We start from the raw sequence: 24,636 nt of genomic DNA on the forward strand, positions 1-24,636 counted from the left end.
TTGCGTGAACCGAGGTAGTTTCAGCGTCAGGAGAAATCTTATGTAATATAATGAGTGAAATAGCAGCCTTCTTTGTGAATTCCAGCATTCAAGGTTTAAGTCAGAGGCAAATTTAAAGCAAACTGGTTTGCTCTTCTGTGAAAGTGAAGACTGAAAGAAGCCTAGACATGGGGACAAGGAGTATCCTTTGGAACTCATTTTTCACAAACCAAACTGGCATCATGTGTTAAGCATTCCATAATGGAACGATTATACCTTCGATAAGTAAAAAGTCTACCTAAGGCCCTTCCCACGCCTTTTCAGATTCCAACCTTGGTCTCTCTTCTGGTTTGGGTTTGCTCTTGACAAAGTAGCTTTGCCGTGAGCTTTGTGTCTTTTTTCTTTTCCTTTTCAAATGTATTTCTCGTTATTGTGTCTTGATTTCAGCCATAACACAAAGACAACATCCTGGTTAGACCCTCGGTGCCTCAACAAGCAGCAGAAGCCTCTGGAAGAGTGTGAAGATGATGGTAAGGGCTGGGAAGGTCTTGGTTCCAGTGAGCCTGGAACGTATTCACATGGGCAAGGTTTAAGTTCTGTAGCAAGGTCAACCGGGCTTTAACAAGTGAGTTTTTAAAAGGTCACCCAATTTCAAATAAGTAACCCATAGTTTCCAAGAGCAGCAGTAGAATCAGAATTGTTTTAAAAGAACAGTGTGTTTACACATAAAGGCAGATGAGTGCTAGTATCTGTTAGAAACAGAACTTTAAGGCCGTCAGATTGTTTCAATGAAGATACAACCTCTGCCTTCAGGACCTTGGAGAAAACTCAAGAAAATCTCTTGAAATAGAAACCAGAGATGCTCTAGTTCCTTACCCATTGGGTCCTAATCCTTTATGGCAGAAGTCTTAAAGGAAAAAATCAAGAGCTTTTCTTGAATTCTGCATGTTTCATTATTTGACATAGGGAAATTTCTTCTTTGGGAATTTCTGTGTAACTTGGGATATACCCTTGTTATCTGAAAAGTACATTCTAAGAAAGAGCCTGAGGTGTTTCCCTTAGCATGACTTTGCCTATTAATCTCAAAAAAAACAACCAACCAACCAACCAAACAAACAAACAAAAAAACCCCTAACAACTGACTTGTTTATTGACTAAAGTTTATTTCAAGGTTTTGGGATTTTTAATTACTCTTCCAAACTGAAAAAAAAAATAAAAAAAATTAGAGCAAATGTGTGCCTTTACAGTACACTGGAGTCTATCTCAAGTTCTACCAGAGCTACTTTTTTGACATGGATGAATTAAAAGGGAAATGGTTTGTTTTGCTACTCATTATTCATCTCTGGCATTTGAATTGGTGGTATAATTATGGAGTACGTATTTTACTTTAAGATAATGAAGCTTTATTAATTTATCCTTTGGCACAGAATTGTTGTATATATAAACTTGAGGTTTGTCTGAAAGTGTAAGCCAGTAAAGCACAATACTGCCAAAACCTTGTACTCCCAGATCCTTCTGCTCTACATGGATTGCAGATACCATGAAATGAGCATAAAATTGCGTGTTCATATTATCTGAGTGACTCCAAATGGAACTACAAATCCTTCTGACTAAGGAGGCATGCCTGAGATGCTCATTTCCTTTTGGTTGCTTAGTCCCATTCCTGAAGAAGAAATGGAACATGTGCGGTCAGCTTCATTATTTGCATGCTTCAGGGATAAGGAACTGTCTGATTATTCAAATATTAGATTTCATATATAATATAAAAGTGACCAATTTTCAAAGATCAGAATATAAAATACATTCAACCTTAAAATTTCAGAGAATGAAATTTAATCTTTATTTAATGCTTGATGATTGCAAATGCATTTTCGACTTCTTATTACCATAAGAGAGCTTCACTGTCGGTCTCCATTATAATTACACTGGGAACATACAAAAATGCCTGTTAATATATTTTATAGATGATAGACGACTCCAGTAGATTTTACCAAGAGAAACTTAATGAAGTGTTGAGTAGAATTGCTAAATTATTTTGTGACCACATCTAGTACAGTTGACCCTTGAACAACACAGATTTGAACAGTACTGGTCCACTTTTATGTAGATTTTTTTCCATAAATATATTGGAAAAATTTTTGGAGACTTCTGATAATTTGAAAAACCTGCAAATGAATCTTACAGCTTTAAAGCACCAAAACCATTAAGAAAAGATTAAGCATTATTGAAAGTATATAGTATATAGTACTTATAATGTACAAAAGAAGTGTTACTCCACTATATTATTGCTAAGGTTTTCAACAGTAGATTATTTGTACTTAAGTTTTGGTGAAGTCAAGTTACACACAGATTTTTGAGTGCAGACATTCAATACCCTCAACCCCTGTGTTTTTTTTTTCTTTTTTTTAAACCCCTGTGTTGGGGCACCTGGGTGGCTCAGTGTGTTAAAGCCTCTGCCTTCAGTCAGGTCATGATTTGGGGTCCTGGGATCGAGCCCTGCATCTAGCTCTCTGCTCAGCAGGGAGCCTGCTCCCCCCCCTGCCCCGCCCCACTTCTCTGCTTACTTTTGAACTCTGTCTGTCAAATAAATAATATAAATAAATAAAATCTTTAAAAAAAAACAAAACAAAACAAAAAACCCTGTGTTCTTTAAAGGTCAACTCATATTTAATCCTTAAACTTCTTAACATTGGTGTTAATGAGATTATCTCTGGAACAAGTATGTATTCATACCAAATACCATTAGTTGATGAATTATCCCTTCAACACTAGGATTCACATAACCTTTTTCTGGAAGAAATGACATACATGTCTGTGTGCCTGTATACACAAACAGTATAAATATATAATCAGATGTTACCACTCTTCATTTATCAGTCCCCACACCTGCATTTTCTGTTACCTGTTAACACAAATCTGCCTTGTGTTGTTGTTTATGTTGTAACACAAAGAAGAATAACACTTTTGGTCACAGTATTCCTCCTCTATTTCTTTGTTTTGTGGAAGTCCTACACACATGGAATGTAACAATAGAGCATCATACTTACTGTAAAAATTTTAAAGATTTTATTTATTTATTTGACAGAGAGAAATCACAAGTAGACAGAGAGGCAGGCAGAGAGAGAGAGGGAGGGAAGCAGGCTCCCTGCTGAGCAGAGAGCCCGATGCGGGACTCGATCCCAGGACCCTGAGATCATGACCTGAGCCGAAGGCAGCGGCTTAACCCACTGAGCCACCCAGGCGCCCTGTAAAAATTTTATATATTGTCTCCTAACTCAAAAAAGTGATGAGCCGGTTTGGGATTTTGATCTTTGATCTTTTGGGATTTGGATCCTTTTGTTGTTTCTGTGTATCTAGTTGAATTAGAGGGCTTTCACCTTGCCTTTGAGCTCCAGGCCAATATTTGTATATGCCTGCTCGATAATGCTCTTTGTCTGAAAGATGTAAGACTTCAGACTCAGTCTGCTTAAAACCCAACTAATGATCTCTCCACTCAAAACCTGGTCCTCTGCAAGTGTTCCCTCTCTCAGTCGAGGGTAAAATTCATGCGTACCTAAGAGTCCCCCTTGACTTACCTTCTCTTGACTTTTCATTTCAACCCATCTACCCTCTGAATTTACTTTGCTTCCCAGATATCTCTGCAACCCATTCACTGCTTTCGTCACCACCTGTAGCATCCTCATGCAGGCCACACCACTCATCTCTCACCCAGACTCTTTCCCATTCTCCTTATGCTGTACCCAGAGAAATTTTTTAAAATGACTGTGTGATTGTGTTATCACGGACCACCCTCTCATCCCCTATTCACTGGTTCTCTGTACCGTAAATACCCAGCCCTCCCCATCGCGGGTCCCCAAGCCCTAAGTGGTTTGACCTCTGGCTTTTTTCACTCTTGTTCCTCTACACTCTGCCCTTCATCCCTACTAGTTCTCTCTTAGAATATTCTTATATTTCACAAATAGTTATTGGTTGCCTTCTATATAGCAACTGTGTCCCGAGAACTTCAGATGTACCAATGAACGCAACAGTCAGAATGCCCTGTTGTCAGAAAGCTCAAGTTTCAGTCATTCATCACTTGAAGTCTTTTTGTTAAATTGTTCATATCCTTTAGGTTATAGCTCAGGGACTTTTTCTGTGACCTTTCCCCAGATATGATTAAGTCACTCTGTGATGTGTATTACTTTAGAGAACAAATCACAGTTTTAACTTTACTTTGATTTATGGGAGTCTGGGATTTGTCTCCTCCTTGGAATGGATATTTGAACTGTCACTTTTCATAGTGACTGGCCCATCGTAGGTCTCAATGATTAAATGCTTATTGGAGAAATAAATGAATGCACCCCCAAAGACATTTTTAGATAATATTTAAGTGGACATTTTCTCGAATGATTTTATGTAAATAAGATTCCATTTTTCAGAGACAATGCCAGCACCAAAACTTACTGTTGGCAACTGAATCACTTTCACATCAAGACTTTACAAGGCGGATAGCGCCATGTTGATTACTTAAGTCAGTAATGGAGACATCCGTCCATCCATCCATGCATCCATTTTGAAATATTTAGTTAGTTACCATGTACCAAAACCTCCTGGGCACTGCGCATTTTGCAATGGTGAGAACAGTTTTTATTCCATGTGTTAGTGGAGCATACATTAGAGGGAATGGCCACTTGCTCTGTAGCTGGGGGGACTTTATACATGAAGATGATCTGTTGTGTGCCCTTCTGCGTTCTCAGTTATCACACGGCGTTTTACTTACAGCAGGAGGAGGTCAAGCATGGAAAGGATCTTGACTGGTTTTGCCCCCTGACTTATTGAGAACATTTTCATTCTAACATTTCTGAACTGTTTGACTTAGAAATCCCCTACAAACTACATGATGCCTCCCCATAGTCATTTCAGCACAGCCTTCGCGTCTGCTTCCATAACATACAACATCCTGACATGATTTCTAACTCCTGCTATAAGACGCTGTTAAGTGTAGCTCATTTTACAATCCGCATTCTCAATTTGACCTCACCTTCCATTTTTCACGCAGCAGTATTCCTTCTAAGTTAAGTAATGCTTTAATTGTGAGTATAATTGCCTCACTGATTAGAGGATTATTGTGGGATTAAAAGGTCTAATATTGAAAGGTGTGACAGCTTTGTTTGCCCGAAATAAGGTCTGTAATAAGTGACTTCCCACTTAAGAACATTGAAATTGAAACCTCAAAGGTATTTGTTATCTTCTACCACCAATCAAACCCTATTCTGACACACGAGGAAATGAGCCATATAATTATGTTGCCAGTATCAGCTCTTACCATTTGGTAATTTACACTGAGGTCTCCGGTTTACTAGCCAAGCCACTGAGATAGGCCACAATGCAGGTAAGGACAAAACAGAATGATGTGTTTGCTGCTGTTTTTCTGAGGGGAGTTTTCTTTCTTGGTGTTGGTGTCTCAATTTTTCTTTCTCTCTTTTCTGTCTCATTCCTGCTATTCCTTTGGAGAAGAAGGGGTCCACACCGAGGAGCTGGACAGTGAACTAGGTAAACCCTCCCAGCCCGCTGCCACTGCCTAACTTGCCCTGAATGCTTTTTGTCTCCAGCAAATTGCTTAATCTTTCTGTTCCTTTAGTTTGCACTTCTTCAATGATGACTTTCACTTGGGTTTATCCATGAAAGGTCCATCTTACAACCCTAGTGTTTGACTTGCAGGCATCATTCAGAGTTGTAATAAATTGTCATAAATTGTGTCTACAAAGAAAATGCCTGAGTGCATCGAGACTAGAACGAGAGTTAGCAAGTTGGTGCTAGGTAGTCTTGTGAACTGTGGATGAAAAGGAGCCAGGAGAGGGTCGACACTTGCTGTGTGCCTTCATCTCCAGTATGACCTACCTCCACGTCATTTCTTTATTGGGTGTGAGTGGTTATGTCTAGGGGCCATACAGAAAAGCAGAGCAAAACAAAACTAAAGACCCACCAAACTCATTAGGGATCTTTGTAGGAGTGGTAGCAATATAGGAATTCTCCTGATCAACTGAATAATTAATAAGTCTTAGTCTTGGACAGAAAGTCACCAGCCATGTGATGACTTTGTAGATGTAGGTGAATGGCTTGAACACTAAATACTGAGCTTCTGTGTGACATTGTCTTAGAGTGTGTATATCCATGTAAATCAAGTCTTGACTAGTCTAGCCACTGCAGTTAGAAATAATTTATATTTGCAGATAATGCCAAATACTTTTATCTTTGCTGTTGGAATATATTGAATTATGTTCTATGCTAAGTTTTATGTTCAGCTTTGAACAATATTAAAATTAGTTTGCATTCCGTCTGATGCATTTACTGAAGGATAGATTGGAAAGCCCAAGGTTTTCAAGCTAAATTGCACATAAAAGCCTTAACTTATTGACCATTGACCATCGTGTGTTTTTGAGATAGAAGATTGTTTAACATCAATATGAAAAGAACTGTCCTGAGATGATTGAATCAGCCTAACATTTTTGCGATTGCCTTAAGAACTGAAAACATAAATACTTAATAATACAGATTACTGTTTTCATGTGGTTTTGTTTGTGTTCATAATATAATAATCGTGGTTGACTGGAGTTATGATATAATGGAATTTAGCTCTGTTTTTCTTAATGTTGCAAACATATCCCGTTGTAAGTGATAGATATGCCGGCATCGGTCGATAACAATTGAATGGAGCTTATTTTTGTAAAAGTATTTAATAAGTTGTCCTTGTCATTGTGGTAAGAAGGACTTGAGATCCATCCTTTGGTGGAGAGCAATTTGAAACTTGTTGCATCAAGTTTACGAATTACCAGTAGTACGAAAGTAATCGAAAAAGACAATTGAGATGCAGGATGAGTGCCTTAACCATTTGCTGAACTGATTGAAATCACTCTTCCTAGGTCATTGATGTGTCTGACCAGTGCTTTCAGAGGATGGCTGGTAGAGATAATATAGCTGTGCATAGAGGCTTATGTGCTTCTATGGAAGTTTGAATGTTGACATTTTTAGGAAAGCAGTTTCTCAATTTTTTTTCCCTTATAACTGTAATATTGTGGGAACTTTCCTGTAGTTGAAGTTTGGAAAAATAAACATTACTGACTACGTATATTGTTTCTTATGGTCATAATGGGAATCCTGGGAGATGGTTTGGTGACATGGCAGAACTGTCTCCGGGGGCAAATCAGGCTGCCTGCCTCCTTGTCTGGGCTCCCCTGTTGACCTGGGCAAGTCACTCCCCTTCTCTTAGCTTCCCTTTCCTGATCTGTCAAGAAAGGCTGAAAGAGCAGCTCTTCCTGTATTTGTGAGGAAACTTCATGAAAGTGTGTCTTAAAATTTGTCCCTGTGATCAGCACATAGTGTTTTTTCCTAGTAGTTTTATTATTTATTTTTTTATTTTTTATTTTTTAAAGATTTTATTTATTTATTTGACACACAGAGAGAGATCATGAGTAGGTAGAGAGGCAGGCAGAGAGAGAGGAGGAAGCAGGCTCCCCGCAGAGCAGAGAGCCCGATGCGGGGCTCGATCCCAGGACCCTGAGATCATGACCTGAGCCGAAGGCAGAGGCTTAACCCACTGAGCCACCCAGGTGCCCCTGTTTTAACATTTATTGACTAATTCCATCTTGTTGGACTTTTTAATACTCCTTATGGTACTCTCTGCCCTTAATAGGGGTCAGGAGAAGACTGTGTATGCAGAAATGACCCAGATGTGTCCTTGTAGGTAGAGATAGGACTCTCAACTTTTGTGTGCCAGACACAGTGTGTAAAGAGTAGTGTGTACACACACACACACACACACACACACAGAGTTTTCTTTTGTATTCATTCCAGATTCTGTTGACAAGCTCACTGCCCATTTTCTTAATAAGAGGGTCCTAATTTCAAACAATAGCACCTGTCAGGTGTTCAGAGAACAATGAGATTCCAGATGTGACAAGAAAACCCTGTCTGTTATCTGCCTCTGAGAGGTGGGGGCGGTTGGTGTAGGTGTTGGACACAGTTCATTTCTGAACTCAGTGGTTGGAGCTGGGTCTGTTGCTGCATTATGCACTTCTGGTTTGCAGAATTTATCACATGCTCTGCAGACATTTCCCCAGAATTGAAAAGTGTGCTCCCTTTTGAAATTATAGGGTATTTAGGTGCCGGCACCAACTGAGAGAGGTAGAGACAAGGAAAATGAGGTTCCCTCCCCACCAAGACTAAGTCACAGTTTTGAAATCTATCTGTGATCATGAGCATGACTTTCAGTCTATGTGCTGACATATCTCTTCTGAAAACGTAGAACATGGGGCTGCTTCATATTTGCTTCTGTGCGGACAATTAGTACAGAATGAGATTCTTAAGGGCAGGGCTAGCTTGCAAGCAGGCTATATACATCTGTTCTGTTCCTTTCCTGTTTTCTTAGAACATTGCTATTTGTTGAGCTACATTCCAGGTGCTGTGCAAAATGTCTTAGAGGCATCCTCATTTAATCCATAGTTGACCCTTCAAGTAAATCCAGGTGAAAGATGTCGTTGCAAGATACTCAGTCACGTCTAATACTAGACCGATGAAGTGGTAGAGCAAAGGTTCAGTCCCCAGTCTGGGCAACCCCGAAAAGGTCTTAGCTGCCTAAAACAGCTGTGACAGGTAGTTATGTTCTGATCTGATGTCCAGCAGTTGTTAGACATAAGGGCTGACCCTTCAGGTGACATCCAAGTGTTTAGTTAAAAAAATAAATTAATAATAATAATAATAATAATAATAATAAATTATAATGTCATAATTTTCTAGGCTTTGGCATTTTCTGTCATTCTCAGTTTCTTAGAACCAAAAGACAAATTTCGAGACAAAAAAACATCTTCCTTTTTTAAATCAATGACCCATTTCTATTTTAAGCATTAGGAGACTAATTCCTATTATTAAGTTAATCACCACAGTGGAAGTGAGAAGTCTATCTTTTCAACAGAAAATGAGTTTTAGCTTGGAAAACTGGAAAATTTCTGGAGTTTGCTAATCTGTTCCAGAAGATGTGTTTAAATTCACAAGCGTCCAGGAATATCAGTTGATCTGCCGCATTTTTTACCTCTAGAGTATAAAGTTGTTGACTAGACAGCAGGACGAAGGTCAGAGGTGGCTTCTATTTTTTTGCACCTTCTTCAGTCCTCTGTCAAAGCACTAACCATATGGTATTTGAATTGTCTGCTTAGTTGTGCACTTAATCATTATCTTTGTGTTCCAGCGCCCACCACACCCTCAAGGAGGCAGTAGATACTCTCTAAATGTTGACAAATTAATAATTGAGTGAGTTAATGTACAGTACTGAATGAGTTTCAGGTGTACAATATAGTGATTCAGCAATTCTGTATATTAGTGCTCACTGTAAGGGTACAAATGAATTAAATTCTTAATATTACCCATCTTATCTAAAGATAGGCCAAACATTCAAGGTTGCAAATTTTGGAAGAGTTGGTCCAGTGAAACACAGAGTGGTCCCCTCACACTTGCGCACTCTTCTGCCCCATGCCTGAACAAACATGTGGACGATGCCCCAATTTGCATTTTTTTAATCTTCGATTTCTCAACTCCTTGGAAAGATTTTCCTGGTTCATTTTCATTTAAATGGTAATTTCCAGCTTTGTAAGGGGAAACCATTTCCCAGGCATTTGATTTGCATCAGTTCGGAAGGCTCGGTGGATAAAAATGCCAAGTAGCATCAACATCTGCACGTTGGACCTGTCTTGCATTTTAGTAGCTATGTCTCCTGGAACTCAAAGACTTCTTTAAAACCTGCTAAGTGTTTAAGAAGAAGAAAAAAAAAAAATAGAAGAGAAGGGGGAAAACCTGTCTCTTTGTTTGCAAATAGATAACATGTGGAGCAAAAACCATGAAATTAATGTCTCTTGATATGCAGCCAAATCTGAGCAAAACATAAACTTTGAGTAATTAGCGTGTGTGTGTTTGGGTGCATGCGCGTGACTCTGTTTTCAGTATGGGACTGTTTGTGGCTCATATAAGCCCCGTGCCTTGAGGACAGAGTCATTCTTTGGAAACAGTGACCACTGGATTTTTTGAGTTTAAAAAAAAAGAATCTAGTATTTCAAAATAAGTGATATTTTAGGTGTCTGTACCATTCCGTTCATGTTGGTCTTCATAGCTGACTACTAGGAATAATGATTCACTTCGGAGTTTGGCATTACACAGGCTTGCCGAAACCGTGTATATATCCGAGTGGCTTTGAAATCAACTTAAGTAATTGCTGCTCTGCTTGAAAGAATTGCTTAGTGACACAAAACACAACCTGGTGGCTTCTTTCAGCAAGTCAGATTATCTGGGGCAATGGGCTTTTTCATAGTAGGTTTTTGTTATGGCAAAACTCACTATTAGCTAGTTAATAAAGTTCCAGCCTTTGTAGGAAACCTTATGGAATTAAGTCCGGTAGAGCATGGGCGAGTTTTCCGAAAGGCACACACATCCCACAGTGGCGTTTTACAGAAGCAGGAGAAAGGAATGTCAAGCTTCCACCTCAACTAGAGGGCGGGACCTGTGTTTCAGCTTTCCCAAGCATAGTGCTCCTGAAGGTGGGCCTGTTTGAATACAGCACTTGAGTGACGGATGCCTGCTATATGAAAGCTCAACTCCATCTTTTACTTAATTGGCAGTATTTTAATTAGAAACAAGGAGTTAATAAGATGCAAATTTCATTTTATTCCAGAGAGAGCAAAAGCAGCACTGTTGTATTGAAAATGAAAAGAAACATTAATTTTTCAGCCATTTTTGTTTATATGGTAGGGTGGTCTAGAAATACAATGAGAAAATTGTAAATATTTAAGGTATAAGTCAGCCACTGAAGGCAAATTTTAACTATATTTCTATTAAAATCTCTTTAGTAGCTGATTCAGCACAAAGGCATCTGGGACTACATTTGATTAAGTTTTATTAGCTCGTTCAAAATACCAGTAAGGAATTGTTCCTCATGTAGACAAAAACACTGTTAAATAAATATAAGACTGCCTTCTAGATTGTTGTTGTTAGGATACACGGTTTTCATTGGATTTAAGGCATTTTTTTTTTGAGTCTTTCTCTTGTTGCCTCACTCAGTTGTTAAAAATCCTTAGGCTCTTGAAGAATATGCACCTTCCTGCTCTAAATGTTCCTTTATTTTTCAGAACTGCCTGCTGGTTGGGAAAAGATTGAAGACCCTGTCTATGGTATCTACTATGTAGAGTAAGTGGATATTAATCTATATTTTAGTTTGTACTCCTCTATAATTATGTATATTTATGCTGAACAGAGTCTGTCGTCTTTATAAGGTACAAACTGATACTAATAACAACAACATAACAGTTTTATAATGAAAATATACATGCACATTATAGTGAATGAGAAAATATTCCACAAATCTGAAGAGAGTAAATTATATTCTAAAATTGATGAGGGCAAGATAGCTGTGTCTTTTGTTTACCGCTATCTTACCAGGGCCCAGCACTGTCCTGGCAGTGACTCACTAAGTATTAGTTGAATGAATGAATGAATGAATGAATGAATAAGAAAAGCAAACCAAATGGATAGGTGTTCTCTTCTGTAGTACCTATTTGCCTACCTTTTGCCCTACCGAGGTCTGAACTTTTTAGTAACTACTTATTTATTCATTCAGACTTTCTAAAAGGGCCAGACACATCTTACTAATATACGAAATGTCATCAGAATGAAGAAGGTAATTCAGAACTGGCCCAAGTTGCAAGACTTTGTATGCTTCTTCTTTTTTTTTTTTTTTTTTTTTTTTAGATTTTTTTATTTGACAGAGAGATCACAGGTAGGCAGAGAGGCAGGCAGAGAGGGGCAAAGGGGTGCAGACTCCCTGCTGAGCAGAGATCCCAATGTGAGGCTCCATCCCAGGACCCTGAGATCATGACCTGAGCCAAAGGCAGAGGCTTAACCCACTGGGCCACCCAGGCGCCTCCCCTTGTATGCTTCTTTGCCTCTCCCTTGCCAGAGGACCATCCATATAGCTCCATTTTTCCATTTTTAGTCTCTTAAACCCTCAAGACCTCCATAGTATGTACCTTATTCTAGCACTGTCCACACACTTTGTCCATTCATTAGAACCATCTCTTATTAGGAGGTACTAAAAGAAGGGAAACCCAAGAGATTGGACATTGAAGCAGATAAACTCTATGTCACTTGCTCTGAGAGAGATGAGAAATAACTAATAAAAGATCCTTTGAAAGAAACAAATGCTATATAAATATTCTACCATCATAACCCTACCTGGTGCAATGAAGATAACTAGCCAGCTTTCTAGCCCTTATTCTGTTTGCAATGAAAAGTCATCTGATTATGCCCTGGCAATAAGAGCATATGATGGAAATTGTAAAATGCTCAGTATCTTATTATTATAAAAAATTATGAGCTCAATATAGCAAGTGTCCTTGGCCAGTACTCACATTGGTACCTCTGTACCTAACAGAAAGGATTTGGTGATTTGGGACATTAGAAAAGCAAGTTCCATTTCTTCTTTGATACTCAGAAAATAAAGTTCCATCGTGTACCCTGCAGATCATCTTTCTTTCAGATGTTTAGTGGGCTTTCTGTCTATCTGGGGTTCATTTGGAGTTATCCCTCAACTTATTTGTGCATTAAGAGAGAAGGGGAAGAGGCGGTAACAACTTTATAGGAAAAAGAGACCTGATATGTATTTTTTTAAGATTTTATTTATTTATGGGGCACCTGGGTGGCTCAGTGGGTTAAAGCCTCTGCCTTCAGCTCAGGTCATGATCCCAGGATCCTGGGATTGAGCCCCACATCGGGCTCTCTGCTCTGCGGGGAATCTGTTTCATCCCCTCTCTCTCTGCTTACTTATGATCTCTGTCTGTCAAATAAATAAGTAAAATCGTAAAAAAAAAAAAAAAAAGATTTTATTTATTTATTATTTATTTTAGAAAAATATTTTATTTATTTATTTGACAGAGAGAGAAATCACAAGTAGGCATAGCAGCAGGCAGAGAGAGGGGGAAGCAGGCTCCCAGCTGAGCTGAGAGCCCGATGCAGGGCTTGATCCCAGGACCCTGAGATCATGACCTGAGCTGAAGGCAGAGGCTTAACCCGTTGAGCCACGCAGGTGCCCCAATAGACCTGATTTGAGGGGAATGTTAGTACTTTCCCATCTGGTCCTTGTCCCTGTGCCCTGTGTCTTAGCAGCTCTACCTGCCTGCTATGTTAAGCCATTTCTTAGCATGAAACTGCCTACAAGAGTTAGCAAGTAAGTAACTAGTCCTAGAAGTGAAAGGTAATTACCCTATTTGACAAGCCTGCCTTTAAGAAATATTTTGATTTCTGAATACTGTAATCACATAATAGGTATGTTCCCGAACCTCTAATGAAGTATGATTTTGGTGGAAAAAATAAAGAATGTATGTATGCTTGTGTGTATATGTTTGTGTAATTATATGAGTATATACATTAAGGCCATATCAAGAAAACCATGTATATACATGTATATGTATGTATGCACGCGTGTGTGTGTGTGCCTTTTTGTTTTGCCGTGGCCTTATGAGTTTTGGAGCCTTCTGTCATATCTGGGTCTTTGTCACTTTGAGCACATCACATTTGCTCAGGTATGCGGCATTTGGAGTTTTTTTGCCTAGGGCTTAGACTTTTAATCCTGACTCTATGTCTGTTGATCAAAATAGTTGACAGATGTTGGTAGAGCCCTTCTTTGAACTTGGGATGAGTGCTTCTGCTCCTGTGAACTGCGGTAGGAAGTCACGCAGTCCTCTGGCTTTGCATGTTACACACAACATCGTATCTCCCTTTAATCTCATTTTTTAAAACCGTTCTAACAATCTACTTACTCTCTGTTGAATTAAAGCACCTCTCTCAGTAAGGTGCTTTCTTGGCTGTTTGGAAGAGTCAGTGGTTAAAATCTTGGGATTTGAAAGCAGGCAGACCTGAGCGTACATGCCTCATCCATGTTTACTAGCTATGTTACGTTTGGTGAGTTATTAACTGCTCGGGAATTTACTTTCCTTACCGGAAAAAGGGAGTAACAATGGGACCTATCTTCTGGACTTTACTGAAGATTTTAAAATTTTTGCATGAAAAACAGGTAACATCAAAGCAGTCAGGATGTGGTAAGTATTCATGTCTTCTTCCTCGTCCTAACTATACCTGGACACGGGATGCTCAGCATCTCAGACCACCTGCTTTGCTCGGTTCTAATCAAGGGCCTTGGCCAGACAGGCATTTTGCTTGGGGGACGAAATGTTTCCTAACCGAATACTGTCTGCCTCCCGCTGCAGCCACATTAACAGGAAGACACAGTATGAGAACCCGGTTCTAGAAGCCAAACGGAAGAAGCAGCTGGAGCAGCAGCAACCACCGCAGCCGCCGCCCCAGCAGCCCCAGCAGACCCAGCAGACCCAGCAGCCACCGCAGCCGCAGCCAGAAGGTTGGCTTTCCCCTGATTGTGTGGGCAGAGGAGCTTGGGGCAAAGCCTGGACGCTGACACCCCCGTGTGGTCAGAACCGGCTTCTGTGTTCACATCCTCCTGCCTGGCGGCAGACCTGCTGTCCTGCAGGGGTGGAACAATAGAGCTTCTGCTGGAACTCTGCTGGCCCAGAACCCAGACCAGCTGGGGGTGGGGTGAGGGGAGTGGGGGGGTTGTGCAATCCCAAGCCCCTCCCCCGCCCCAGCTCTCCACTTTAATTTAGAAATAGGCTGTCGGCAAACTGGAGAACTTCCTGTTACCCCAGCATGTCTATAATACCAACTGGTCTGTAAAGCCAGACTGCTCTGAGCACTTTAGAAGGAGTTCCTGTGTCTGAAACAAGCTTCTAATCATAGGAACGTGACATGTAGGAGTCAGAAAAAGCTGGTAATTTGAAATGCTTTTTGAAAACTGTAAGTGAGTTCATGTTCTTTACAAAAGTCTGAACAGTTCAAGAACGGAGAATATTGAGCTCTCCCCTGCTGGCTCGCATCCCACTCTCAGTGATAAACATAGTGCAGAATCTTTCTAGGATTGTACATAGATGCATATTTTAGCAAAGATCAGATCATAACTTATATGTACGGGTGCGCATGCATATATGTATATATACACACATATATATTAGCTTTGTGACCTCATGCTCTCATTTAAACTTATTTCTTATACATATTTCAAAGCTGGTTAATATAGACTTACCCTCTAATTTTTAGGGGTTGGATAATTTTCCATTTTATGAATCTCTCCACTTCATTTAGCCATCTTTTATTAATAGATCTGATTAACAGTCATCTGTTTATTAATAGGGTTTTTTAGTTTTTCATTGCAACCTTTTAAAATGATAGGCTTAATAACCCCTCAACATATAATGTGTAAATAGCAAACACATGAAAATCAAATATAGTACTTTTCTTATTATAATATTGAATATAATAAATATAGACCATAGAGTAGAAGTCGGTAAACCTTTTCTTTCAGTGGCCAGCTAGTGGTTATTTTAGTGGATATGCTGTTCATGCAGTCTTTATTATAGCTGTTCATCTCTGCCCTTACGGTGTGAAAGAGTTTCTATACCCAATATGCAAATGAATTGTTGCAGCTGTGTTCCAGTGAAACGTTATATATGAACACTGAAATCTGCATTTCATGTAATTTTCATGGGTTACAAAGTATTTCCCATTTTAATTTTTTTCAACCATTTAAAAATAGGAAAAACCATCCTTGGCTCGAAATTTGTATACAAATAGACGTTAAGGCCAGTTCGGCCTCTGAGCCCTAGGTGGGCAACCACTGCCATAGGTTGTATGTTACTGTTCTGTTTTTTGTTCTTTTTGTTTTTTTAAGTAAGTTCTCCATCCAACATAGGACTCATGATTCTGAGATCAGGAGTTCCATGGTATGCCAACTGAGCCAGCCAGGCCCCCTCTAGAGTGCGTTTGGATAGAGTGTGTGTGTGTATCTGTGTGTGAGTGTGTGTGTGTATGCACCTATGGAAAAGTTCTCCTTTCTACCTGCATTTCTTTTCTATTAAGAAAAAAAGTCTTAAAATATATATATATTTTTCCGAGCTGGTAAAACTTTGTGGTGTTAGAAAGTGCTGCTTAGAGAATGGGAGCGTACCGTTGAATGTATTAGCTTGGCTGGAAAGTGACTGTGTACCTCTCAGGAGTCACTCACAGTGAGGTATCTCTGGGCCTCCAAGGGGACTAGGAGCACAGTTAAGACACAGGAGTGTTGGCGAGGGGTCCCACTAGGGTTTGAGAGACGATGGAGGACAGCACCTCGGGCAGCTGCTGAAATCACCTTTACCACCTCAGATGAGCAGACGCTCAGCTGGTGTCTCAATACCATTAGAGAAGTTTTTCCATTATTGGGCTGGCGTCAGTTGATTGTGTATCTTTCCCGATACTTTTTATTTGGTCTCACTTTGGACTCTCCAGCCAGAGAGAACTGAAGTTTTATTGTTCATATCACAATACCTCTTTTCTCAAAGGTCTTAGGAGAGAGAGACAAAGTTCTTACCAGAGAGACAGACAATCAACGGCCTTAAGAGAGAGAGACAGACAGTTACACACACAGAGATACACACACAGAGAATCTTGATGTCCTTAACAAAAAGTGGGGACAGATGTGCATTTCTTTTGAATTGGAGCTCTCTGTGCCTGGTTTTATCGGTTTGGGTAGTTGTATAATTCAGAAGGTGAGTCCCGAGTGAGTTGATTAGCAGCTTGAAGGAAAAACAGAACATTGTTTCTTTTTCTTATAGAATGGACAGAAGATCATTCATCGCTTGTGCCTCCTGTCATTCCAAACCACCCTCCAAGCAATCCGGAGCCCGCCAGAGAAGCTCCACTTCAGGGTAAAGTTGTTTTTATAACGGCTAGATGTTGAGCTTAAAAATTGAAAAAATAAAATAAAATAAAGGAACTTGTAACTCCCACATCATTTCTTTGATAGTGAAAACCGTAAGGTTAGAAATTCTGCATGTATTGTTAATCAGACTTGTCGAGAAGATGAGGAACTTTTTTCGTGTAAATTTTTGCAGCTAATTATAATGCTCTGAAAATGATGACAAATTGCCATTAGGGTTTCTGAGCTTCGCCACGGTTGAAATGAGTTGGTGTCATTCTGGTTCTAAATGTTCATCCCCTATTCTTGGTGTAATTTGGTATTTATGCGTCTTGTATAATGTTTCATTGGGTCCCACTCATTTACATTCACAAATCGTAGGAGCCCCTAGAGAGGTTCATTTTTTTTTTTTTAAGTTTTTATTTATTTATTTGACAGAGAGAGACACAGCGAGAGAGGGAACACAGCAGGGGGAGTGGTAGAGGGAAGAACAGGCTTCCCACCGAGCAGGGAGCCTGATGCGGGACTCTATCCCAGGACCCGGGGATCATGACCTGAGCCGAAGGCAGACGCTTAACGAAAAACTGAGCCACCCAGCCGCCCCGGTTCATTTTTGAAAACTGATAGCTCCAAAATCTTGCCGCTTTTGGCCTCATTACTTTTACATGATAGAGAAGATTCAAGAAGGTTTTTGTTGTTGTTGTTGTTGTTTATTTTTTCTCTTTTAAATAAGAAAAACAGAACGACCATTATATTCAATAGACTTGGGGAATGTTTGTGGTACAGACCTAAAAAGACTAATGTTCATTCCCCGTGCATTGTTAAGGAGGTATCTTTGTGTTAGATTTGAAAAGATACGTAGAAAAACTCTTCTCTAATTTCCATCCCTCCATTATAATTTTCATGAGAAAGGAGTTGTTTCCTTGCTCACTGGTCCTGTGAAGAGATGGGTAATAATACCAGTTTATGTAAGATAACGTCTCCTGGCTTGGGTACACATTTTTACGGTGCTAATGGTTTTAATAAAGATAGAACACAGCAGCTAATAACATTCATGACAGCAAGGTTCTGGCCTCCTTGGTACTTCTTAAATATAAAACTTCTTCTGCCACCTCCCGCTGTCTCCCTTCCTTGCCTCGGTGTCCTCATCTCACAGCCTGTGGTACTCTCGGGAAGAAGCTATGTGGTGAACTTGGCTAGACTGCTTGATAATGAATTTTGCTAAGTTCACCACTTTTCCTTGGGTCGGCAGTGCACCTGCCATTCTCGCAAGTGATCATGTTCAAGAGAGTTGCTCTGCAGAAACCTCTCGAATTCTGGCTGGTGCTTAGAGATTTCTGGAGATTTCTACAGCATGCATTCCACCAACACCGTCTTCCAAAATAACAACACCCATTTATCCATCCGGCTATCCTTATTTACCGGGCACCCTCCCCTCCAAACACCTCACCTGTATTATCTGCCACAGGTATTCCTTATAACTCTCCTCAAAAGTGAGGTTGGTACCACCATTATCTCCACACGCAGAGAGAGCTCTAGCGACTTGCCCAAGGCCACACAGACAGTGAATGGTAGAGCACCTGATCTAAATCCTCATTGCTATTAGGTAGGAGCAGTTAAACTGCTGGCTAAAACCTTTTTTGTTTGTTTGTTACATTTTTGTCCTTTTGTGTATGGGGGGGACACCTCCCTACACACTCGAAATCTGTGTCATCCAGGTACAGATGTCACTGGCTACATGTTGCCATTTAAATCCATTACAATAAAAAAGTGACAAAGTCAGGGGTACCTGGGTAGGTCTGTTGGTTAAGCGACTGCCTTCTGCTCAGGTCATGATTCCAGGGTCCTAGGATCGAGCCCCACATTGGGGGGGGGGTTCCTGCTCAGCGGGGAGCCTGCTTCTCCCTCTCTGTTTCCTGCTCCCCCTGCTTATGTACTCACTCTCTGTGTCAAATAAATAAATTTAAAAAATCAAATGTTAGAAAAATAAAAATGACAGATTCAGTTCCTCAATTCCACTAGCCACATTTCGAGGGCTCAAGATCTCTCTGTGACTAGCGACTGCCGTTTCGGACAGGGCAGCTATGGAGTGTTGTCCGTGTCACAGAACGTGCTGCCGGACGTCACACGTCCAGGGTGTACAAACATAGGTGCCCAGAACAGTACCAACCTGGCAAGGAAGCAAGCTCCTTGGGGTCGTCCAAGAGCAGAATATTAGGTCAAGATCCCAAAGATCCTGATCGAGTCTAGAATAGTCCCTACACACGAGTACTTTTTTCTTTTTTTTTTTTGCATGTTTAATTTTTTATTTTTTATAAACATATATTTTTATCCCCAGGGGTACAGGTCTGTGAATCACCAGGTTTACACACTTCACAGCACTCACCAAAGCACATATCCTCCCCAATGTCCATAATCCTACCCCCTTCTCCCAAACCCCTGCCCCCAGCAACCCTCAGTTTGTTTTGTGAGATTAAGAGTCACTTATGGTTTGTCACTTTTATTTTTTTTTATTTATTTTTTTTTAGAGTTTTTTTTTTTTTAAGATTTTATTTATTTATTTGACAGACAGAGATCACAAGTAGGCAGAGAGGCAGGCAGAGAGAGAGGAGGAAGCAGGCTGAAAGCAGAGGCTTTAACCCACTGAACCACCCAAGTACCCCCACACGAGTACTTTTAAAACATGAGCTGCTGTTCAGGTGATTTTCGTACATAACAAGATGGTACAACCGGTGACTTGTCCGCAGACAAGTCTGAGAAAATGACATGTACCACAGGGCTGCAGCAGAGAGCTCCAAATGCCACTGCTGGTGGGAGAAGACTGCTTCTCTCCCGAAGCTCTGTTATTGGATGACCCACCCACATGTGAGACGTAATAAACCGTGTGTGAATGTGAAACCCTGTGATCGTCCCTCCCTAGGGAAGCATTGAGAAAGGAAGTCAGCGGTGTCATTTCCAAGCGCTGCTCTGCTCGTGTCTCTATTAAGCTGGAAACCTTCTAAGTTCAAAATATGCTAATGGCTTTAAAAAAAAAATTCATTCAGTTAAACTGCCAGGCACATTTTCTTCACATTTGCTAACTTTGCCTATAATAAGGGTGAGAAGCTTAAACACCCCACCACCTCTTCCCGCCTTCTCAAAGACGTTCCATCGGCTTTCCTTGTGCTGTTGTGCATTCATTCATTGATTCAGCGCAGATGTTTGGAGCACGGGAAGTGAATCGGGCAGTATTCTACCTGCAGGGTGTGCAAGCAGAAATCCTCTGGAGCTTACAGGGCTGGGGTGTGTGTGTACTCACCTGCAGGGCCCTTTGTGCAGGGGGATGGGCGAGAATGAGATCACCAAACCGATAGATACAATGTCTACCGTGTGGGATGGTGGTAAAGGTGAAGGACAGAGATAAAGCAGGAAAGGGGGGTGGGGCATGTCGGAGGAGGTATCGCAGTTGTTTTTTTTTTTTTTTTTTTTTTTAAAGATTTTATTTATTTATTTGACAGAGAGAAATCACAAGTAGATGGAGAGGCAGGCAGAAAGAGAGAGAGGGGGCATGGGAAGCAGGCTCCCTGCTGAGCAGAGAGCCCGATGCGGGACTCGATCCCAGGACCCTGAGATCATGACCTGAGCCGAAGGCAGCGGCTTAACCCACTGAGCCACCCAGGCGCCCCGGTATCGCAGTTTTTAATAAGGTGGTCAGAGGACGTAAGCCTCACTGAGAAGGTGTCTCTGCGTAACTGAAATGCGTTTCCCTTCATGCTCTCCAAACTCCCTAAGGATGTAGCTGTTCCCACACACCCAGTCCTCAATTTTCCATGACAATCGCCGTAGCAGCGGCCTCCCCACAAGCCCCCAGTGCACTTGACACCACCTTTCTGGTGCCTCCACGGACGACCTTGCATGGAGAAGGCTTCAGCCTTGCCTTTCGTTAGCCACAGGGACAGGGCTGTGCTTTGTCACCTCCAACCAGCCTTGGGACTGCTGTAGTGACGGGGAGGTTCGTGAGCAGAGCTGTGACTCTGGGCAATTTAAAAGAGCCTTTTTAAAAGCCGGAAACTTTTGAAATATGCAATTAAAACTTGTATGTGTGCCCAGAGACCTTTTGAAAAAGGCCTTTTCGCTATAGCTAACCAAAAATAACTTTCTTTCCTGGGTGCCAGGCTCTGGTGCAGGAGTATATGGAGACTTTTTCTCCTGGGTGTTTTGTTTTTGTTTGGATAACACTTTTGGATAGAAAAGAAATAGGACAGATGGGGAGGCTACAGCAGGCAGAGGGCAGGAGATGGGAAGTCTAATTAGGAGAGTTTAAAAAGTCTAAACATGAAATTATGTCCACTGTTTGGGATATCCAGAGAAATTCCAGTAAGTTCCTCAATGAGAAATGCCTAACAAAACCAAAAATAAAATTTGTTTTGTGTACAAAATGTTACTGTGCGTATCCTCAGGGAAACTCACTAAAACCATATGTAGTGTGTTTGGAAGTTATTTAGCTGTATAGCTATTAATTTATTTTAGATGAGACAACTGAATTCGGACGTGTATAGCTGCTGTTAGTAACTAATTTATTCAGTTTAGATGTTTTGGATTTTTAAAGAAATATTTTAAGCCACGCGTCCTAAACTTCTTCAAACAATAAATTTTAGTAGTGGACACATCTGGGCTCGTTTATGAATTGTTAAAAGATGAAAATTAATAGGAAAAATGACTTAAATTTAGAATTCAATTCAAAGTAATGACTCTTCTCATTTGAAAGCAGTGATTCTATGTTTTTATCAATCATTCTTTGTGACTGTATGTTTCTTAGTATTTTCTATGTATTTTCAGAATGTGTTTTCTGTTTGATTAGATAACAAGAGTTTTTGCTGTATTGGTTTGACAAGTAGAAGCCAAGCCCAAGGCAATACATTGGAGGTTGTACTTCAAAATAGAAACTATAGCAAAACAGAAGATGCAAAGATCTATTTCATCTTGTGTTAATAACTTGTGGCAGCGCAATTGCTGTCAAACTACATGAACTGAAACCAAGAAGTGTTTCAGAGGATGGACATCAGTTCCATTCTTTTCTGTTTAACTTTGGGTCTCTATGCTGAAACCCTATAGGGACCATATCCCCCTTCTTAAACAAAGGGGTCTGGGACCCCCCTTATTACTGCAATCAAGAGAGGACTTTCCTAAGACACCTGAAGCACAGGAGCTCAGACCGTGATCCTTAAGTTGTGTCAATGCTTACCGAAGTCATCTTTTCACTCGTAGTGACATTCCTTATACTCTTCTTGTTTTCATCCAGGCAAACCCTTTTTTACACGAAACCCTTCTGAGTTGAAAGGCAAGTTCATTCACACGAAGCTGCGGAAAAGCAGTCGTGGGTTTGGCTTCACGGTCGTGGGAGGGGATGAACCTGATGAGTTTCTGCAGATCAAGAGCTTGGTCCTGGATGGTCCTGCCGCACTGGACGGCAAGATGGAAACAGGTAGAGAAACCACATGGCCCTCGCATTTCCTGTGCGGTGAGATTGCCACCCAGCCCCCGAATGAGAGAAAACAGCATCACGATTGCATGGCTTTATAAATGCTTTTTTAAAACACTGTGAGTCTGCAAGATCTCTCCACTAGAGAAATGCGGTCCCTGGTAGAGATGCAGAACTTTGAAGCCATTTGAAATTTGGGGCACTGTTAGGGTGCTATTGAATATAGTAAAACGGTTATTTACTAAAAAATTAGATCTGTCTGAATAGAAGAATTCTAATCTTGGATTTCTGCAGCAAGAATTTTTTTAAAGAAGAAATCACAGTGTTGTTTCAATGATCATTATATTCTCATTAGCACAGAAGACACTAGATGCTACAAGAATGTCTTATTAGCAGTCAAAAGAAATAATAGAAGCAGTCTCTTTGTGCCCTGTGATGCCACCCCCAAATTCCTTTTAGTTCAGCTTCCTATTGGTAGGATCTTATGTTATAATGTTGATAGAACTTTTTTTGGCTATCTTTTTTTTTTTTTTTTTTTTAACCCGGAAACTCTTCTCTTTTGCAGGAGATGTCATTGTCAGCGTGAATGACACCTGTGTTTTGGGACACACACATGCACAAGTTGTGAAAATCTTCCAGTCCATTCCCATCGGTGCCAGCGTGGACCTTGAACTCTGCCGAGGTTACCCGTTGCCTTTTGACCCAGATGACCCCAATACGAGTTTAGTGACCTCGGTAGCCATTTTGGATAAAGAACCAATTATTGTGAATGGGCAGGAGACCTATGATTCGCCAGCCAGTCACAGCAGTAAAACAGGCAAAGTCAATGGCATGAAGGACGCCAGGCCCAGCAGCCCTGCTGACGTGGCTTCAAACGGTTCCCATGGTTACCCCAATGACACTGTCTCTTTGGCTTCCTCCATAGCCACTCAGCCGGAACTCATAACTGTTCATATAGTCAAAGGGCCAATGGGCTTTGGCTTTACTATCGCAGACAGCCCTGGTGGCGGGGGCCAAAGAGTGAAACAGATTGTGGACAGTCCACGGTGCCGTGGCCTGAAAGAAGGGGATCTTATAGTGGAAGTCAATAAGAAGAATGTGCAGGCTCTAACCCACAACCAAGTTGTGGATATGCTGATCGAATGTCCAAAGGGAAGTGAGGTCACGTTGTTGGTGCAACGAGGAGGTATGTATGTTTCTTTTGTTCTATGATTTGTCTGTTTTTTTTAACCCAGGATCGGTTGTTTAATTTACCAGTCCTCAGGTGACTTTGGGGGGCTTTATAAATGTCTACTCTTTCAGATCATTTTTATTTAAGTATTGGAAATGTATTCAAAATACCTCCTAATTCTGCCAAATAATAACCTCTATAGAATAAAGGTTGTGTTTGTATATTATGCTATATGCATGCAGTTAGAGTGAAACTTTTAAATGTAAATCACATTGTGCTTTTAAAAAATCATTAATATTTTTATCTCAGTACTTATTCTTCTGAACCTGGCCTGCACAGTGTGCATGCAAAATGTAGCTCTTGGTAACTCTTCCAACCTCATCTCACAGTCCTCTCCCCTCGTCACTGTGCTCTAGCCACCTGGCTTCTTTTCCAGAGTGTCTTTAGAGTTCCAAGCCCTGGGTGTCTCAGGGCCTTTGCACGTCCTGTTCCCTCTCCTTGGTATGCTCTTTCCCCAGCTATTCACTTGGCTGGCTCAATCTCACTCAAGTCTCCTCTTGTGAGAGGGCTTCTTTGATTACTTATTTAAAGTAGTCCCCTTCCCCCCTCTGTCAAATAAATACATAAAATCTTAAAGAAAAAGAAGAATAAAGTAGTCCCCCAGGGTGCCTAGATGGCTCAGTTGGTTAAGCTTCTGACTTTAGCTCAGGTCATGATCTCAGAGTTCTGGGATTGAGCCCCACATCAGGCTCCCTTCTCGGCAGGGAATCTGCTTGTTTCTCTTCCTCTTGCTCTGCCCCACTCCCGGCTAGTGCTCTCTCTGTCTCTCAGAGAAATAAATAAAACCTTTATTATTTTTATAAATTTTTTAAAATAAATAGTAATAATAAATAAAATATATAATAAATAATATAACAAATAGAAGTCATAAATAAATAAATAAAAAGTAGTCCCCCAGCTCCTTGTAATCTTTACTGAAGCACTCCGTGTTTTCCTAGCCTTTATCACCTCATTTTTATTATCATCACAATTCATTGTTTTGTGTATTTAGTTATTTTTCGTTGTTGCTCTTTTTAACTAGAATATAAGATCCATAAAGCAGGGCTTATATCATAGGCTCATGTCTACATGTTGACAGTTGTATCCCAGCATTTAACACAATACTTGACTCGTGCTAGACATTCATGAATGAAAAGAGATTGAGTG

At 40.6% G+C, this 24,636-nt stretch overlaps 1 protein-coding gene across 18 annotated transcripts in view; it reads left to right on the forward strand.

Annotated features, from left to right (window-relative positions):
* The window catches only part of MAGI1 (membrane associated guanylate kinase, WW and PDZ domain containing 1), a 636,195-nt gene that overhangs the window by 534,917 nt on the left and 76,642 nt on the right, over positions 1-24,636 (forward strand). For 8 of the 18 annotated variants that reach the window (XM_004738316.3, XM_004738317.3, XM_045078045.1 and 5 more), the window contains exons 6-12: positions 427-509; positions 5,476-5,511; positions 11,130-11,187; positions 14,262-14,410; positions 16,716-16,808; positions 22,080-22,262; positions 22,825-23,445. In XM_004738316.3, the coding sequence (XP_004738373.2) occupies positions 427-509; positions 5,476-5,511; positions 11,130-11,187; positions 14,262-14,410; positions 16,716-16,808; positions 22,080-22,262; positions 22,825-23,445 (1,223 nt within the window). Of the gene's footprint in view, positions 1-426; positions 510-5,472; positions 5,512-11,129; positions 11,188-14,261; positions 14,411-16,715; positions 16,809-22,079; positions 22,263-22,824; positions 23,446-24,636 lie in introns of all 18 variants that reach the window. The other 10 variants (XM_013053627.2, XM_013053603.2, XM_013053606.2 and 7 more) reach the window with 2 other exon arrangements.

The sequence above is a fragment of the Mustela putorius genome, unplaced genomic scaffold (assembly GCF_011764305.1).
Source record: "Mustela putorius furo isolate JIRA1106 unplaced genomic scaffold, ASM1176430v1.1 tig00000095_pilon_pilon_pilon, whole genome shotgun sequence".
NCBI lineage: Eukaryota > Metazoa > Chordata > Mammalia > Carnivora > Mustelidae > Mustela > Mustela putorius.